The following is a 19382-nucleotide window of genomic DNA, read 5'->3' as shown; positions in this document are numbered from 1 at the left end:
TTTCCCTGCTAGGAAACAATACCTCATTATGAAAGAGAAGGATTTGACAAATCAATAAGTCTTTCTCTTACTGAAATGCTTTTGCCACTCAAATCTCCTGTACTCTGAAGTACAGGACAGCATCTGACATTAGCAGTGGCAAAACCCACAAACCATCATGGAATTTGGACATAGTCATCTTTTGTTTTAAGGACAAAAGGCAAAGTATGTGGAGGATTTTCTAGTCACAAGGTTAAACATTTAAGGTTTTAGGCTGCACTATGCCAGCCCTCAGTGGCAGATTCTGTGTGATAAAGGCACCTACATGCTCTCTGATAAATATGTATTTGTGATATGCAGGGCCCTCTAAGACATGGCCCCAAGACAGAAGCCCGTCTTACCTGGGTTTAAGGGTAGTGTTTCTCCATCTCAACACTGACATTTGGGCCAGATAATTCTTTGTTGTGGAGGTCTGTCCTGTACATTATAAGATGTGTAGCAGCATCCCTAGTCTCTACCCACTAAATACTAGTATCACCTCCCAGTAGCAATAAACAAAAATATCTTTACACATTGCCAAATATTCTGTGGGAGGTAAATCCCTCCTGGTTGAAAACAACTGGTGTAAGGATAATACTCCAGACAAGAAAGACCCACATGGTGAAGTTCCACTTAGAACTTGAGGCACCTGGGTGGCTTGGTTGGTTGGGCAACTGACTCTTGATTTCAGCTGAGGTCATGATCCCAGGGTCATGGAATCGGGCCCTGCTTTGAGTAATGAACTGGGTGTCGAGCCTGCTTGGGATTCTCTCTCTCCATCTGCCCCTTTCCCCTGCTGATGCTCTCTCTCTGTAAAATAATATCTTTTAAAGGATAGAAAATAAATAAAATATAATATAAAATAAAGTTCCATTTGGAACTTAAATACTAGTAGTCTGGTTTATAAAAGCACATAACCAGTTTAACTAGAGACCATGGGTTATAATGAGTTGTGTGTTTTCCTTTGGCGTTGAAAGGAAAGGCTTCCTGTTTGGAAGCTTGAAGCTAAGTTTCATGTTTACTACTTAACTGTAAGCCTCAGTTTTCAGGACTGATCTTTTATTTCTAATATAACAATTCTTTTGGAAATGGCTTCACATAATGTGAAGCAGGCAGAGTGTCTCCATTTGAATTCAGCCTTAGGAGACAACATCTTGGTACTGGTAATGGCATAAGAGATACTATTCTCAGCAGAGCAAGTTAGGCTCCTTGAAGCAGCTTTGAGGGCAGTGAGCAACAGTTTGGGGAGATGGAAAGAACAGGGAAGGCATTGTTGGGTATCTGTTGAGGCATACCTTGTGGGCAGCATACAGGTGTTCCTCTGATTTATCCTGTGCCAGAAGTAATTTCTGAGAGTGGGGTAGGGAGCTCAAGTCCTGAAATCAAAATAGGGGGAGAGGGGTTGAAGCAATAATTTGAGTGTGATAAGTTAATGACTTCCAGTTTGGGGTCATTTCTCTCTTCTTTTGGAAATCACCCAAAAGCAATAAGGAGAATGAGAAATGGAACTGCAAACTCCAGCTTCAACAAACCTAGGAGACACTGAAACTTGTAATTCTCAAATGGGTGAAAGAGTTGAAAAAGTAGTGAATATCGAATGGGAATACAGGAGAATGCTTGCTTCTGAAGGATCCTAGAAACCTAGCTAGTGTCTTCTCCAAGGCAAGGCTATTTGCAGGAGCAGTCTGTTAGAGTGGCAGGAAAGAGAAGAACTCCTTCCTGTAGTATATGATCTTCACTGGCAGGGCTAGAACGGTTCACACACATATAACTCTGGATCATGAAAAAAAAAAATCTGCTAGCTTGTCCCCTTGTCCATATGAAAATCCTACAAATACCTGGGAAGAACTTAATTTAAAAATGAGTCATCAGTTTTCCTCATGTAGGTAAACAAATTCCATTCTTCCAGGAAATCATTCTTGACCCCTCTCACATGCTATATCCAGTCTTCTGACAAATACTGATGGCTCTACTTTTGAAATATACCCAGAATTGATTTCTCATTACTTCCACCATTACCACCCTAGTCTAAGTTCCTGTGCACACCTAGAATACTGCAGTGATTTCATAATGTGTTCTCAATTTTAACATTTGACTATAGTATTTCTTTCAAACACAGCTGCCTAAGCTACATTAGATCATGTCACTCTAATCAAAAACTCTCTCCAATATCTTCTCAGATAAAATCCAAAGTTCATACCATGGCCTGATGATCTTATTCCTTACTGCTGTCTTTGAACTCATCCCACAACTCTTTGTGGCCCCTAGCTTATTCAATTACCTTCACTGCATCCCTTTATCCTGTTTTTTTAAAATATTTATCCCATCTGATGTTTATTGTGTCACCCCTCCACCAGAATGTAAGCCTCATTAAAGTGGGGACTGATTTTGTTCACCACTGTACTCCCAGTGGCTAGAACAATGCCTGACACATAGTAGGTGGTCAGTAAATATTTGCAGTTGATAAAACAATAAAAAGGAACTAACACAGGCGTTGTATGAGGATATTACAATAGAGAGGAAAAGATCAATAAAAATAGACAATAGATGAAGAGCACCAAAAAAAAAAAAAATTGCCTCAAAGTAGTTGAGAATTATAATCAAAGATTTCATGATAACCTTATCTCTATAAAATAAGAGCAGACATCAGAAATAAAAGAGGATATGATGAAACAACAAAGAATGAAATGTGAACTGACAGAACTCAGGAAAAAATTACAATTCACAAAGATGAATATAAAATTGGAATGATAGAATATACAGTGCTCCACTCACAATAAGGGAGAATACAAAACAGGGATTAAAAATAAAGAAAAATGACGTGGAGATAGGAGATGCAACATGCACATAATTGGGAATTCCTAAAGGAGAAAATTTCTATTTTCTATTTTTATAGATGAAAGCACTGAGAAACCCCGCTCATATGAAGAATCAGTAATAGGTTTTAGAAACTTTTAGAAACTCAATCCTCTGAACTCTTGGAATCTAGGTCAAACATCATGTGATCTTTCATCAAAATGCATTTCTAGTAAATCAGCTGACAATTCACTTTAACTCTCTACTAATTTTATTGAAGGCATAGAACTGGAAACTACCTTCCATTCAGACTTCAGTATCAACAATATTCCAAATTGTCCCTTTGTTTGGAGCCTTGAAAGACTACCCACTAGGAAGATTAAACACTGTGAGGTTTGGAATGGTGGAGAGGTACGTCCTTTCTTTCCTCTACTGGAAAGTCTACCGTGAAAGGAGAGGCAGATTTCAGGGAGGTCAATTTAGGAACAGGAACATGTGGATGTATAAAAAGTGATTCTGTTACCCCTTCATGTACCCCAGAAGTGGATATTCATCTGAAGACTGCTAGTTAACAATGCCAAGTACTGCTAACAGGTCAAGAAAGGAATTAACTGAAAAATACGTTTTAGGAAAATGAGAATTATTGATTTGATGAAAGTAGTTTTAAATAAATCGTGCCAAGGTTGGGTAGAAACCACACTGAAATGAATTGAGGAGGGAGAGAATGGCAGGAAGACAGTAAAAGAAGCAAGTTATTAAAATTGGATGTGGAAGGCATGAGATAGGATCACAAAAGCCTATGTATCATCTAGGAACAATTATTTTTAAGATATGTAATACTGTGGGGGGGTACAGATATTGACAAAAACGGGACAGTAGATTCAGAGATTGAAGACTCAAGGAAAATTAAAAGCATTAGGTTCACAAGAAGATGCAAAGAATTAACTATAGCTAGCATTTATTGAGCACTGAATACCTCCCAGTGTGAAAAAGCATTTAATGTGTTTTATCAGATTCTCACAGTAACATGGAAGGTAGTTGCTATTGCTATCCTCATTTAACAGACAGGGAAAGGAGATCCAGAGAGGTCTAGTTATGCCCAAGGTCACTCAGCGTATTCACGATGGTGGTAGATCTAGGCTGTGACCTAAAGGAGTGGACCTTTTCCATGGTTGTGAACTTAGAAGGCGAAACTTCTAGGAATTTTTGCCTGATAAAATCTATTTCTTATGTAAGCTAGAAGGCAAGGAAGGACATGTTAAGAATGAAGGAGAAAAGAGAGGGTCACAAGTTTATGAATAAAGGTTTTAAACAATCCTTAAATGGGAGAAGAGTTGACTAAACAGTATTGATAACATGCAGTGTTGATGCCACTAACGCTTTAGTAATACTGGTTTGTACAGTTGGTCTTCTCCAGAAATAATCCATAGAGGGCTGGATATATCTAGGGATAGGATTTTCCAGGAAGGTATGACTGGAGATCATTTAGGATACTCTTAACAATGATATTGAATTGATAGACCAATTAAAAATCTAGACAGAGCTTATGAATGACAATGACCTAATTTGACCAAGTGTAAAGGAACAGAACTATCATGATCAGAGGTAATTTCTAAATTAGTGACTTCAGAGGTAAAGTTGTTTATAAATATTGGAAACATCCAGGATATGGTTGTTGTGGAGACAAAGTAATGGAACCAAAGCTCTGTAAGAAGTGGTCATTCAAGTTTAACCAGGTAGTTGAAAATATTTCAAGATTTACTCGAAGAACGTGACCTTTCTGTTCTCAAACTATTGTTTCATCAGAAAAACAATCACTTCAAACTTTCTTCTGTAACTTCCTTTCTTCCAGGTTTAAAAAATTACAGATTTGAGGACTTTTTACCTATTAATACACACAAAATTGGAAACTGTGTTCCTGAAAAACATTTCAATAAAAAGACTAAGTCATTGGCATAATAGGTAAACACTCAGAAGTGTATTTCAGGTAAGAAGTTATGACAGGGCAATTTGTCATTAAACTTTTGAATAGTCTTTCATTGCACAAAAATGTTATTTTCCCACCTGATACTTTAGTAGGAATATCAAGATGGCATGGCATCTGTCTTCCTTTAATGTCCCCCCCCCCCCGAATTTATTAAATTCAGGGGAGAAAAAAACACAACCCTGATGTTCATGCTTAAAAGATAGCCACGATGTTTAACGTGCTGCAGGGACACTAGGCCATATGGTGTCCTAAATTTATTCCAACCCTGAATTATGTAAATGTGCAATAATATATGAATTGGAATAAGAACTTCCCTACTTGGACAAGGTCTTCCAGTGTAGTTTAGAAGAAGGTTCTTCTGTTTACATATTAAGATTCACGACTTAACCCAGTATATTTAAACAGTAAGTTGATGAAAATACTTTTTAAAACATAATCCTGATTTCTCCCTTTTCCATTCTTAAACATAAGTCAGCCTTCATTTACTACTTTAGTTGTAATAAGCAACCCTAGAAACTAGATATTTGAAAATCTGTGGCAGGGACGCCTGGGTGGTTTAGTTGGTTAAGCATTCGACTCTTGATTTGGCTCAGGTCCTGAGTTCGAGTCCTGCATCAGGCTTTGTGCTCATAGTGTGGAACCTGCTTGGGATTCTCTCTTTCTGCCCCTCCCCCATTCACACGCTCACTCTTGCTCTTGCACTCAAACTTAAAAAATCTGTGGCCAATTGAAATTTGAATAAAGCGAAATGTATTCAAACCAAGTATCTATTAAATGTCATATATCCTCTCCACTACCCACTGACTTGATATTTTACTCTGCAGGGTAGCACCTATTATAAAACAATACAAGAACTAAGTAAAAGCAAAAGCCAAATGTTGGGGATCTGATGTATGAACAGATTATATAAACCAGTTATCACCTGTTCTAGTTGCTTACACTCCTAATATTTTAAATTTCAAAGTGACAAAGGAATTTTTTTTAAATCCAGCACATCCAACACATAAATATCTAGATATATAAAAATTCACCAAACAGATTTTACTCAAGCCTTTGAACATGTTACTTAGAAACATTTTGGACCCAATTATTCAAAGATCATTGACTAGCCCATAATGCAGTTTGTCAGTCTGCTATACAGATCAACCACATAACACCAGTCAGAGGATTCTACTCTTACTCCCACAGAAGCAGCAATAAAATCAGAAAGCAATACTACTTTCCAGTAATTTGATAATCGAGGTAATAGTATTGGGATAAAATGAAGAGAATTTGTTTCAGCTTCTTCAATAAGCCTATTCCTCATTTTTAGATAATGAGGATGAAGGTATCACAAACCAAATATGGGAAACTGCTTTTCTTTATTGAGGGCTTAGGAAGAAAATTAACTTTGGTCACATATTACCATAAAAAAAAATCCAGTTTTACATATTCCTAAACAGGACCAAATAATCAGAGAAATAATTTCTTCTGTAAAAATTGGCCAAATTTATCAAAAATCTAACATACAATGTAATTCAAATTATATAAAGACTGCTTGGGATCATAGCATTCCAAAATGTATGATAGTTGCAACTCCATCTTAACCAGTGTGAAAGTATTTGCTCTCATGTTGCTTTGGTCCAAAAGAGTAGAGCTGAATCAGGAAGAGTAAACTAAGTACCTAATCTTTTGCAAACAATTTAGACTGTTATTGGCAGCAGAAATATCCATGATGAATAGTTCTACTACAACAAAGTATAATAACTGAATATTTTTCATGAACACATTACAGTATCAGATAAACTTCTTATAAGAGAAAAATATGAAGGAACAAAAAAGATGAAACAGCTACCACAAAAGTGTCTCCCCCGTAACTATCTGAAGGGGTAAAAAGGTGAGATTAGAGGTGTGATGATGCTAATATGAAAAGAAATTGAGTATCGTATTTATTTCTTATTTTATACAACTCTTACTCTTTACAAAAATGGTTAATAGTCATGCCCATAAAAGTGTAATCCATGGCATTTGAAAGCAAACACTCTTTGTAATTATTTAAAAGGGCCTTTTTAAAAATTATAATACAAAGGTCTGTGCTCTATAAGCAGTCCTCCACTGTGCATTATAACAATAAGGCTTACTTTTAATACAAAGACTAAGTGTTTGGGAGTTATGAACCACTGGATTTAACAAACATCATTTTATAGTTGCTTTTTGCATCTTTTTTGTTTTTGGGATCCTCCACTTCATCAGGGTGCTCAGTAGCTTGGAGTTCTTCAGCAGATTCTTCTTTCTCTGACTCTGAATCACTTTCAGAGTCATCTGGACTTTCAGGATCAGGTGAGTCATCATCATCATCATCATCTCCAGCCACATCACCTTCTCCATCATGATCTTCTACCTATAAACATCAACCAAAAGGCTCTTCTTAAATACGATTACCCAGGACAAAAAACTGGGAAAGACCCTAATTTTTGTCACAGTCTTAAAACAGCTCACTCCCTAGCCATTAAAATCAAGTTTTAAGACTGCTATTATGATCAAGAGCTGCCAAGCGAAGACCTGAGGACTCCAGCATTGTCATGTTTTACATATTAGGACTTAACTAGGATTTTGTTCTAAGAAACCGCTTTGAATGGAGGGCCTGAGTGGCTCAGTCAAACGTCCAACTATTGATTTTGGCTCAGGTCATCATCTCAGAGTTGGGAGATCAAACCCCGCATTAGGCTCTCCACTGGGCACGGAACCTGCTTGGGCAAGGATTCCTGCTCTCAAAAAAAAAAAAAAAAAGAGAGAAAAAAAGAAACAGCTCTGAAGACCACTCACCTGCTCCCCTCCCTCTAGTTTGAAAGCTACTATATTATATCTTCCTGAAACAATATATATTTTTTGAAGTAAATAAGGCAAGTTAACCACTGACTCATGGAAATGTGGAAAAGTTATCAATGTTTTATGTATGACATTACTTTGGAGTAGTTAACCGGTAGTTATATTATGAATAAGGATCATGGAAAATAGAGAAAGAGGGGCGCGTGGGTGGCTCAGTTGGTTAAATGTCCAACTTTGGCTCAGGTCATGATCTCACGGCTTGTGGGTTTAAGCCCTGCGTTGGGCTCTGTGCTGAAAGCTCAGAGCCTGGAGCCTGCTTCATATTCTGTCTCTCCCTCTGTCTCTGCCCCTCCCTTGCTCACACTGTGTGTCTCTCTCTCAAAAATGAATAAACATTGAAAAAAAAAAAAAAGAAAAAAAAAAGAAAAAAAAAAGAGAAAGAATCTCCTAAACTAGTATTTACAGGAAATACTTCCCCTAACCTGTATGTTGTTCATGCTTATTAAAGATATGCCCCGATGTATCTAAGTAGAATTTACAGTAAGCTTCTATCAGAAAACATTTGTAAAACTCACAAAAGTATCTCTTCCCATTATCTACAAAGACCTGTTTGGGCATACAGAAAATTAAGTAACTGTATAAAGAAAGCTTTCTACATAGGATTCTTTTTTTTTTCCCAAAAAATTTTTTACACTTATTTATTTTTGAGAGACAGAGAGAGACAGAGCGTGAGCAGGGGAGGGGCAAAGAGAGAGGGAGACACAGAATCAGAGGCAGGCTCCAGGCTCCGAGCAGTCAGCACAGAGCCTGACGCGGGGCTCGAACCCACGAACTGTGAGATCATGACCTGAGCTGAAGTCGGACGCTCAACCGACTGAGCCACCCAGGCACCCCTCTACATAGGATTCTTAATTGCTAGAGTAACCTAACAGATATAAAGATATCAATTTAGAAATTATCTTCCCATTTAAAGAAAATGTTAATTACTACCTCACTGAAGCCAAGTCCACAATGTCGTCGATATCTTCCTGATAATTTACTGTCCATACTTTGCTGATATTGAGACTCCAGTTCTTCATTAATTTTCTTGTCTTCTTCCCCTGCATGTCCAGTGTACTTTGGTTATGTTTCAGTCAAATTAATAAAAACATTTGATTACACAAAAAACCCATATTACAGATGCTATTATATTCAGGGCTGATTTCTCTGTGACTAATTTTATAATGAATTTTGTGGATAGGTTTCTCTATACCATAGGTAGTTACCTAACAGGCATAAAATAATTGAAAGATGTATTTATGATTACTTCTTTAGTAACAACCCTCTAAACTACAAGTGTTTATAAAAGATGAAGAACTTATATTTTTTTACGTGAGAACTTAAACCCAGACCCACAGTCTCAAAACTGAAGTTCAGATACTGTAAATACTAATTACTAAGAACTTTGGGCCTTAGATGTTTTATAGTTTATTTATAGTCTAATAAATAACCGTTCTCTTGAAAGTTAGAGTTTTCTCCCACATTCAAAAAACCACCAACAAACAAAAGCTTCTGTCTTTGAACAGAAACAATGAAAAGGCAGGCAACTCTGTTCAGAGAATGGATAAGTAAAATGACACTGTAATGGCTCTACTTTCTTACATATCAGTTTACTGAAGCAACATAAACTCCTTTAAAATTCTGTTGTTATTACGTACCATTTGATGCATTATTTTTATATATACTGTGGCTTATGTAAATTATGAAGCAGTATACTAAACTACCTATGAACTTACTACTCAAAAACTAGAGCATTACTAATGCCATCAAAGCTTTGTGAGTATGCCATTTTAATTTGTAAATGAGAAATTTCATTTTAATCATAAATGGTAGTGTCTGCATTATTTTTATTCATAAATTCTACAGTTTTAAAGAATAAATGCAGCAGTTAAATAGTTTTCCATTCTGCAAAGCTCAGGGATTCTTTTTGCCTTTTCTACCAATGCAAATCAATTTAAAATAATTGTTTAACATTAGAAAAATGAAACACCTATTAATTTTCAAAAATGTGCTACATATTCTAGGTCAGTATAAGGTGAATTTAAATAATTTAACTAGAAGATTTGTTAAATATGATCCAGATCATTATACCCTGTTATTAATAATGTCCAAGATTAGGGTCAATTTTAAGTAGGAGAAAATTTCATTTGACAGCAGCTTGAATTCAAATCCAAACTCTTCATTTTCAGCTTTTACTTGAAAGGTTTTTTTATCTAAAATTAAAAGTTAATTTCTTCAGGCTTTGCAACAAGTTTATATTCTTTAAGGATTTCAAAATAAAACTTAGTGAATAAGTTCAAAACCAGTTTAATATACCAACTAGAACACCATACGTTAAATAATTTATAAAATAAAATACATAAATTCAATACATACCGTAATTGGCATTATGAGTCATAAAACCTCACTATAATTAAAATGTTATAAATCAGTAAAAATGAAGACAGAAAAAAGTTTCTTAGTTAGAATATCATTGATATATACTCTCAAATATTTAAAAACTAAAGTATATGCTAATTGTTACATGATATACACGTTTACATATACATTTCCAATTCTAATATTTTAACCACGAATACAATTATACAAGTCAGAATATCCTGAAATACATACAAATATTTCATATTCCAAATCTAGCATTACCTCTTAAATTATATTTTACTTTCTTACCTGTTCGGAAGTGAGATGTTGATTTGTGATCTCCTATAACAAGACGTCCAGTATGTTCTTTCTGTAAGAAAGTAGAAAATATACTAGAATTTGAGACCACTAATTTAAAATAATTTATGAGTGTCTACTATGTGCCCAACACTGTTCCAGGCTTCTGGGATACAGCAAAGAAAAAGAACCAAATTGAGATCCATAGCTTTATAGAACTTACATTCTAGCAAAGGTAGAGATAAGGAAGGGAAATGAAATCAATAAGCAAATATATAGTATGTTAGAAGCTTGTGTCATTAAAACAAATACACAGAGCAGAGAAAGAAGTAGAGAGTATGTTGAGATCATGCTGGAATTTCAAATAGGATAGAAAACTAAAAAATTGAGTCGATATAAACATTTTCTTTCCTAAAAGGCCAATTAATGGGTTGCTTTAACTCTCCCACCTCCTCTTTCTGATCCTCAGGCACATCTCATAGGGAGAAAACAAATGAAATTATTTAGCTTGATAAAAATGAAGTAACTGACAGACTTATAATAAACAAAGAGTATACAAAATAAAAATAATCACTATATCACAATCAAATATCCAGCTATTATTTGACTACAATAAATACCCTATCTTAAACTGTCAAAAAGAACAGAATTTAAAATAATCTAATTCTATAAAACATAAAAATAAATCCTGATTCAACATTACTAATTATCAGGCTACATAATTACTCTCAATTACCAGTTACAACCCACTCTTTATAGTTCATATAGATCAATGACTCAATATACTGCTTCTTTAGATTGCAGAAGACACCCCATTAACAAGACTTGAAAATTTATAATGCATCAAGTTATTTGAGGATGAGGACAGTAGTGCACTGGTCTATTTATACTTTCAGTTGGTTCTCCCTCTGACCAGTAAAATACTCATGGTAGCTGGCTAGGCTTAGGAATATAAATATACTCGGTGGCCACAAAACAGAATAAATCTAAACAGTCTATATAAAAGATCAAAGCTACAATCTTGGCCTTTCTAGGAAAGAATTTAACATATGCTAAAGAAATGAATTACTAGTAGCCAAATTTCTTCTTCTTAATTGTTTGATTTGTTCTCCCCCCCCCACCCCCAATTTTAATGAGATATATTTGACTACTGGTAGCTAAATTTCATACACTTTATGTTAGGGGATTCTTCCTAAATACTTGAAGAGTTTTCATTCTACTAGGTTGAGTATGCCCCCTAAATTATTACTTTACATACTCTTAGCAAATATTTTATTTGCGTGAATCAAGAGTAACTTCACAGTACTTTCTAGGATACATTACAAATTAAAAAAAAATTTTAATGTTTATTTTTGAGAAGGAGGGAGCATACATGTGAGTGGGGGAGGGGCAGAGAGAGGGAGACAGCATCTGAAGAAGGTTCTGCACCATCAGCACAGAGCCCAATGGGGAGTTTGAGCTCATGAACCGTGAGATCACGACCTAAGCCAAAATCAAGAGTTGGATGCTTTACCAACTGAGCCACCCAGGCACCCCAATAAATTACAAAATTGTTGGGAAATCTGAATTAATGAGATATTATACAAATGAATCCTTATTTAGGCCTTACTGTGTTGCATGATGTCTCCCTACCCTGAACCCCATTGTTCTAGTCTGGCTAACTCCTCTTCGTTTTACCAATTCTATTTCTGGAATGCTTTCTTGTACCATTGAGGCAGTTAGCTACCCTTGTCTGCTCATTCACAGCACTATGCGCATAGTTCTTTCACAGCAATTATAATTCTACATTATCTGGTTTCCTGTACATGAAGGCTCTAAACACATGTTAATGATCTATGTGATCCAAGACCTAGTATACAGTACCTGGCACAGAGTAGACAGCCAATAATTGTTGGTTAACGAGTAAGATAAAAATGTGTGTCCACACACAGACCTGTAGACAAAGGTCCACAGCAGTACCATTCATAAGAGCCAAAGAGTGGAAAACCCCAAGCGTCCATCAACAATGAGGGGATTAAAAAAAATTGTTGGTAAAATATATGAATGAATCCCTGTATGAATAAAGACAAAGTGCAGAATTTAGTTTTGACGAACTTAACCGACTGAGCCACCCAGGCGCCCTGTTGACGAGCTTAAAAGAGAAAAGTTTTCTTATTTTATCCACATTTGGTTTGCACAAAGATTTTTGGGACAATGTTAGGAAAATAAATTTACTTGCTTATACAAAATAAATACCTAGAGATACCTGTATTTGCATGTAAAAATTATTGCTAGGAACAAGAGGTATTTTCTCCACTAATGTTTTCCTGGCACCCATGGCTTATATTTCCTACTGTGATAATGAAACTGAAAGGGATTTCAAAATATACTGAAAATTCTAAAAATTAAGTTTTGGGGGCACCTGGTGGTTCACTCAGTTGCGCGTCTTGACTCTTGATTTCAGTTCAGGTCATGATCTTAGTTCATGAGATCGAGCTCCACATCAGGCTCCACATCAGGTTCTGAGCTGACAATGCAGAGTCTGTTTGGGATTCTCTCTCTCCTCTCTACTCCTACCCTGCTTGCACTCTCTCTCTCAAAATAAATGAATAAACATTAATAAAATTTTTTTTAAAAATTAAATTTTTGATAAAAGCTTGGTTACTACGTCAAAGGCTGGCGAGAGCTATAAAATATGAAAGGACTACCATTTGGTCTCCCCAGAAATACCTTCTATTAAATCATTAGGCTAACAGATAGCCAATCATAAACTTTGTTCCACTGCAATCTCCTCAAACCAAAGTTTTTCTCTGTTCAATCTCTAAGCCTTACTGCCCCGTGGCACTGAGAATCCTATAAGTGGTTCAGAAATAGTATACATTTTAAGTGTTTGGTTAGGTCAGCTGTGTTTCCCAAAGCCAAAAGTAATAATGCAGACCAAGAAAATGAGATCCAAATATACTGTCTGGGTCATTCAACAGACAAAATAAGGGTATTACTTTCACAGAAAAGACTTTAAAAAATATATACTGTTTGATGCTTACCTTTCCTGCGCCCATAAGTCTCAAGAACTTTTGTTTTCTTTCCTCATTACCTAAGTCTGCTGCTTCCCAATTGCTAGATCCAAGCTGCAAAAGAAATTTGCCAATTAATTTTTTTGCACAATAAATACTTAAATATTTAAAGTCTACCCATAACTCCCAATGAGTTTTTTTTTCCCCTCCCTGTCATTTTTAACTATAAACAGGGCTATTTTTGTTTAGGAAGTTAAGCACATACATCATATTCAAACTTAAATATACTCCTTTTCTGTTACCTCAAGGCAGAATCCTTTAGTTCTTTTGCAGCCAGAGCTCTGAATTCTCAAAAGTCTGCATTTATCAGAATCACCTGGAGGGTGTATTAAAACCCAAACTACTACGCTATAACCCAGGAATTTTAGATCTAGTAAGTGTGGGGTGGGGCTCAAGGATTTCATTTCTAACAAATTCCTAAGTGAAGATGATGCTGTTGATGTTGACATGGGAACCACACTTTGAGACCTACTACCTTGAAGCCTTGCAGGGCCCTAGAGTACCTAGGATTTTGAACCCAGAGGCTGCCACAGTTGTTAGTTGGAGTTAGTTGGGCTTTAGTGATATTCTAAGAACAGTGTAACATCAGAATCTAATGGACCCAATTTTAGGTTTTCAGTTTCTATTTTGTGCAGTTCTAGTTATCTGTGAGGATTGATATGTTAAGACTTATCAATTCTTTCCTAAAGGTCTTCTGAAGAACAGAAAACTTATAAAAAACAGTAAAACTCATTCTACCCTATAATTATCAAATGGTCAGTTGAGCCCTTTTACAAATCTAAGAATTACGGAATCCTAGTGATCATATTTTTCCCTACATTTTGAAACAAAGGTAGGAAATATTTCATTATGATTCATTAGTTATTGCCAACTATGCTAAAAATGACCAAAACAAGAAAACAGAAAAATGGTAGAAGAGTTTTCTCATGTTGTCCAAAGTACTGCATCATCTTTCAAGATATCACTCCTCTGTTGTGTGCTTCTAGCTGTCACGGACAGAGTTGAGAGTCCAAAATTTTTCACTTCTACTCCTAATGGCAACTGGGTAAAAAGTGAAAACTGACAGCAGTCATTTCACAATTATTAGATGAATAAAATGAATGCAAAATGGTAGGTGGTGTACCCTAAACTAACAATGGCAAAATTAACTGTATACGCAAAACTCTTAGACTATGAATTTTTGGATGATGAAACACTAGATGACTTTTCTCCAACCCAGGAATCAACAAGAGACAAAGGAAAAAAAAGAAAGAAAGAAAAAAAAGACAAAAAAATATGGCACTCTTATCTAAAGAGTCATTCAGCAGGGAGGACTTCATCTTGCAATACTGTGCAATAAGAGCCTGAACTATCCTGTTTTTCTAAAAATATGTATGCCTGTTTCATCTCTTATGGTATTTATAACCAAAATTTACTTGATAGCATTTGAAACTGGACAGTGCTGAAGGCAGATATGTATACAAAGGTGACTGGAAGAAATGTGGAAATTAAAACATTCATTGGATTCAACTTTGTAATTGAGTTTATAATCTAAAAATGAAATTGTTTAAAAATATGGAGCAAAGATGACAACCCCCATTTTCAACACAAAATCATGAGCACAAAGGTTTAAATTCTTCAAGTATTGTATTTTGATGATGCAAATGCTAGAACTGCAAACAATAATAAAACTAAAATCTATTAGAAATTTAAAATCTGAAATTATATGTTCCAATTTTACACACAACTGACAAGCAGTTAGCTGTATTCAGAGGCTGCTAATCATTTTGGGTAAATATGTCACGAAAATCAGGAAACTGTGTAACAGAAATTTGGGTTTGCTATGTTTACATTCATATTAAAATTTTCAATAAAATTGTTTTTTGCTGTCTTTATTCTTCTGGGAATTATCTGTAGATTTACAGAATATAAAAGAAATGATGGTGACCATTTCTCTGAGGATATGAGAGTTAAAGTATTTGTACAACAATGGACACTCACTGATGGTCCTTTAAATTCCTTTTGGTTGGGAGCTTATATGCTTTCATGATTTTGGCTACCTAACTTGCAGAGCTCTACTTTCCATCTGACAACTCATATCTTTTTATAAGCCAGTTAATTCTTAACTATTTCTGGCTGAACATAGTTAAGAAATAAAAGGCAAAGTACTAGTGAAGCTTAAGTTCTGATTCTCACTACATCACTTGCTCTCTGTGAGCCTGGACCTAGCATTTAATTTCTTAGTTTTCATTCCTTATCTACATTAAGAAACTTCTTTAAAAGACTATCTTAATAACAAAACCCAAGAACTGCATAGTGTTTTACAACTTACAAATGACTGTTCACTTCCATTCTCTCAAGAATCCATTTAATAAATAAGAACACTGAGGCAAAGGGACTTAAAAACTTAAGTTGCTTACTCCGATCCTCTTGCCTTAAGTTTTTTGCTCTTTCCACATCATATTGTACATGATCAAATGGGACAGAATACGTGGAAGTACTTTTTGAACTACAGTTATAAAAGTTATGGAATCAAGGTAAAAACAAAACTGTCTAAAAGCCAAAACTTTTCTGAACCATTTCTATTAAAAGAGCAAGTATCTTCAATGTCTTTACATAAGTAATCCTATCCTTTACAATATCTGATCCTAATGTTTTTTCCAATCAAGTCCTGGTTCTTCCTTTCAAAGACATTAGCATACAACACCAAGTACCTTGCCCAAATGCTGCATTCTCAAAAGCTCATGGATGCCTGATAGATTCTTAGAGGGTCTCCATGAGTTACTACAATTAACTTCCCCTCTCCTCCTACTTCCTACATAGCTTTCATTTCTTCAAACCAATGAGGCCATTTTTAAATTCTTTACTCTTAAAACCTTTTAGTACAGAATTACAGTCAATTTACCTCCTCCTGAATACATATGCTAGTAACTCTTAGAATTTACTTCTAACACTGTCAGCATTTTCTTAGAGCTGGATTCCATGTTTAATACCTACTTTTAATATCTCTCAAAGTGTGTTACCCTCATTTAATATGTGAGGTCAGTAGGCAAAAAAAAAAAAAAAAACAAAAAACTTTATCTTTTACATGCAATGGATGCTCATTAGAAATTGATGACCAATTACAACTTTAATTATAATTGATTTTCTACAATTTAGGTATGTATTTCAAAAGTATATTTTTAAAATTCTGTATACAGCATTTAAAATATTTTTAAAAGAAGTACTTAAAGATAACTCCCAATTACCAGTAAAATACTCACCTGAAAGAAACTGACTTAAAAAAAAAACACTATCAAAAGACAAGTTACTCTATTGCACTTTAACATAAAATTAGCAACATAATCATTTTTAGAGTCTGTTAAAGTTGCAGGGCCTAATCCTGAATTGCAACTATAACCATCTCCTTCAACTGACAATGCTTATAAAATTGGAAAAGATCTTAAAGGTCATCTAGTTTAAACTGATCCCATCAGACAGAAGCTGTTAGAGTTAATTACTTAATCCCTTTAACTTTGTTAAATTACCTAACATCAAGAGTTTTCTGTTAAGCTAAAAGATTGTTTCTGAGTCTAGCAAAACAGGTGCCACAGTTAAATACCACGAGGAAAACACTGTAATAGCTTTTAAAATGGCACCCAGGTTACTCAAATGCCTTTAGACAAATGCCTGACAAGTACTGGATTGCCATATTAACAAGATCTAAAGCCAGAAGCAGGTAAGAACATGGCACATGAAAAAATCTCTCATTATGTAATTATTCACCTCCAAATCTTTACTGATTACTAATCTTTCTGCAGAGCTAAATTTAATTTAAGGACCTTGGTATTCTAGTCTTAACACCAACCACCACCCATCCAAAGTGGGGTGGGTCTTAACATCGTCTCATTTGCTACAACTTATATACAACAGTAGTCTTTAATGAGCTTTTTAATGGTTCACCAAGGAAGGTATTATGAAAGGCACTGAACTGCACTATAGAAATAAAGAACTCTACATGTTCAGAAATTAATAGTGCTTTAAACAATAACTGAAAGAAAACTAGATGTCGTCCTTTTATCATCCTTAAAAATGGCATTTCGATGCCCCCCCGCGCCCCCAAATTTCTCAATCAACGTTCCCAAGGCGTTTATTCATTGTATGAAGGACCTAGTTTTCCGTTTACTGCAGTCTCCATGACACTGCGCTAAGAGCCAGGACAAATATACAAAAAGACTTAGGGACAAGCACCGTCCTTCATTTTTGAATTCCCAACACCTGGCATAGCAGTAAATATTTAATGGATTACTTTAAGGAATGGTTTGCTATTTAAGCTGACAAGCTTTGGGTTGGGGGGGCGGGGGAGAAAGGTGGCTGAAATCAAAATGGGCTTCTAGGTCTTAACATCTTAGACCTCGCCACCATGCGTCAGTACGAAATTACTCCCCTGGTACAATATTCGGTTCAATACTGTTTTCCGTTTACTCTTTATAGTACATTGCAAAAGTAATAACGGCCGGAAAATCTGTCCAAACGTGCACCACATCTTGACATTGTCACAGGATCATTTTAAACCTCAAACAGGGAGGATCCTGCCATCCCTATCCTAACTAGAAAGGCCCAACAAAGAAGCTTCATCAGCCCCAAATAAGCTACTCGACCCTCTTAGGACTTCCTTTCTCGAACCCCCTTCCTACGCAGGTCTCTGGCTCTTAGGGTGTAGACCTCTTAAACCTTCCGACACTCAATTAAGGAAGGGAGACATTTCCCAGTCATTCTTCTGGTTCCTCCCCCTCGGCCCTCCCCCTTCGGGCCACCTCAGACGCTTCCTCTTGCTTAATCCACCCTTCCCGGCCTACCCCAGCCTTTAGTAGGCCTCAACCCTCATCCACTCCGCCATTGTTATTTACATCGTCGTCTGGGGAGGCTGAACGCTTCACCCCGTGCGGATGGGACTCCCTGGCAGCACTCATCGTTGCGGAGACCCCGACGGGCAACGCCGAACCCACTCGCCGTTCTCTTCAGCCCCAGCACCAGCAGCCTGCAACCTGCCACGGGCCCAAGCAGCGCCACTCCAGAACGCAGAGCCCCTCCAGGCCTTCTCCGCCACAGTCGTCACCGCCGCGGCTACTCGCCACTACGGAGCACTCTGGCAGTTGTAGTTTTCCGGCTCAATCCATACCGACTAGAACGTACGGGATGGATGGGGTAACTAAAACTACAATTCCCAGGAAGCTCAGCGGCGCAGACCGCGCTGTGTGGCGGGAGTGCCCTCTGAAGCTCCGCCTTCATGGGCTGGTGGAGGGAGCTTTCCCGCGGATGGGTATGGCGGTGAGCGTTCGTTTAAAGCTTCGTTGCCACAGAAAGAGCCTTAGCGGCTTCGTCGCCACAGAAAGAGGGTTTTTCACTATGAGATGCTGCCCTACTGACAGAGAGTCTGTCATAGTTAAGCACCGAAGTTTAAATGTAATGTTTGGAGATTATTGAATCCTCACGGATACCCTCCACCCGCAACGAAACCCTTAAAAAAAAAAAATGGCTTCTGTTTCCATCCGGGCGTTCTCTATTGCTCTTAAGGGATTTCTAGGTGATCGGCGGTGCGGCTTTCTAGAAGATTCTGATGAATATTTTTGCCGCTATCTCATTCTCACTGAAATGAGTTCAGTGTGGTGCTGGTTAATTGGCTATTATTGAAACTTGGGTCCACCTGAGGGAATTCTGTAAGCTGTACACACATCTCTGTGTGAAGTGACCCTCCCTGCTGGTAATTAGGCATTGTACCTTTGAGGCCTTCACCAAGTGGAGTCCGTCTCAGCCAGAAAGCCCTGTATCTTTTATGTTACTCAGAAAAGCTTTTTTGTGTGTTGAGGTGAAATTCACAACAAAATTAACCACTTTAAGGTGTACAATTAAGTGGCCTTTGGTACATTCGCAGTGTTGTGCAACTATTACCTCTGTCTAGTTCCAAGACCCCAAAAGGTCCGCCCCCTGCCACCCCAGCGGCCACTAGTCTGAGCCACTAGCTCAGCACTTTCTCAGCGGCCACTAGCACTTTCTGAGCTGTA

General features: G+C 36.7%; 1 protein-coding gene across 1 annotated transcript; it reads right to left on the bottom strand.

Annotated features, from left to right (window-relative positions):
- Positions 1-6143: 6143 nt before the first annotated feature.
- CUNH11orf58 (chromosome unknown C11orf58 homolog) lies at positions 6144-18461 on the bottom strand. Its single transcript, XM_047071175.1, has 5 exons — positions 18228-18461; positions 13330-13413; positions 10319-10379; positions 8600-8709; positions 6144-7181 (listed from the first exon to the last, which is right to left on the bottom strand). Exons 1-5 carry the CDS (start codon positions 18288-18290, stop codon positions 6951-6953), a joined length of 549 nt encoding a protein of 182 aa, XP_046927131.1. The 5' UTR covers positions 18291-18461; the 3' UTR covers positions 6144-6950.
- Between the last annotated feature and the right edge of the window lie 921 nt (positions 18462-19382).

The sequence above is a fragment of the Lynx rufus genome, unplaced genomic scaffold, assembly GCF_022079265.1.
Source record: "Lynx rufus isolate CCGP_SWC_20201006 ecotype Redwood Valley unplaced genomic scaffold, mLynRuf1.p SCAF_9, whole genome shotgun sequence".
NCBI lineage: Eukaryota > Metazoa > Chordata > Mammalia > Carnivora > Felidae > Lynx > Lynx rufus.
The sequence above is the reverse complement of the archived record's forward strand: the minus strand, read 5'-3'. Positions and strand labels throughout refer to the sequence as shown.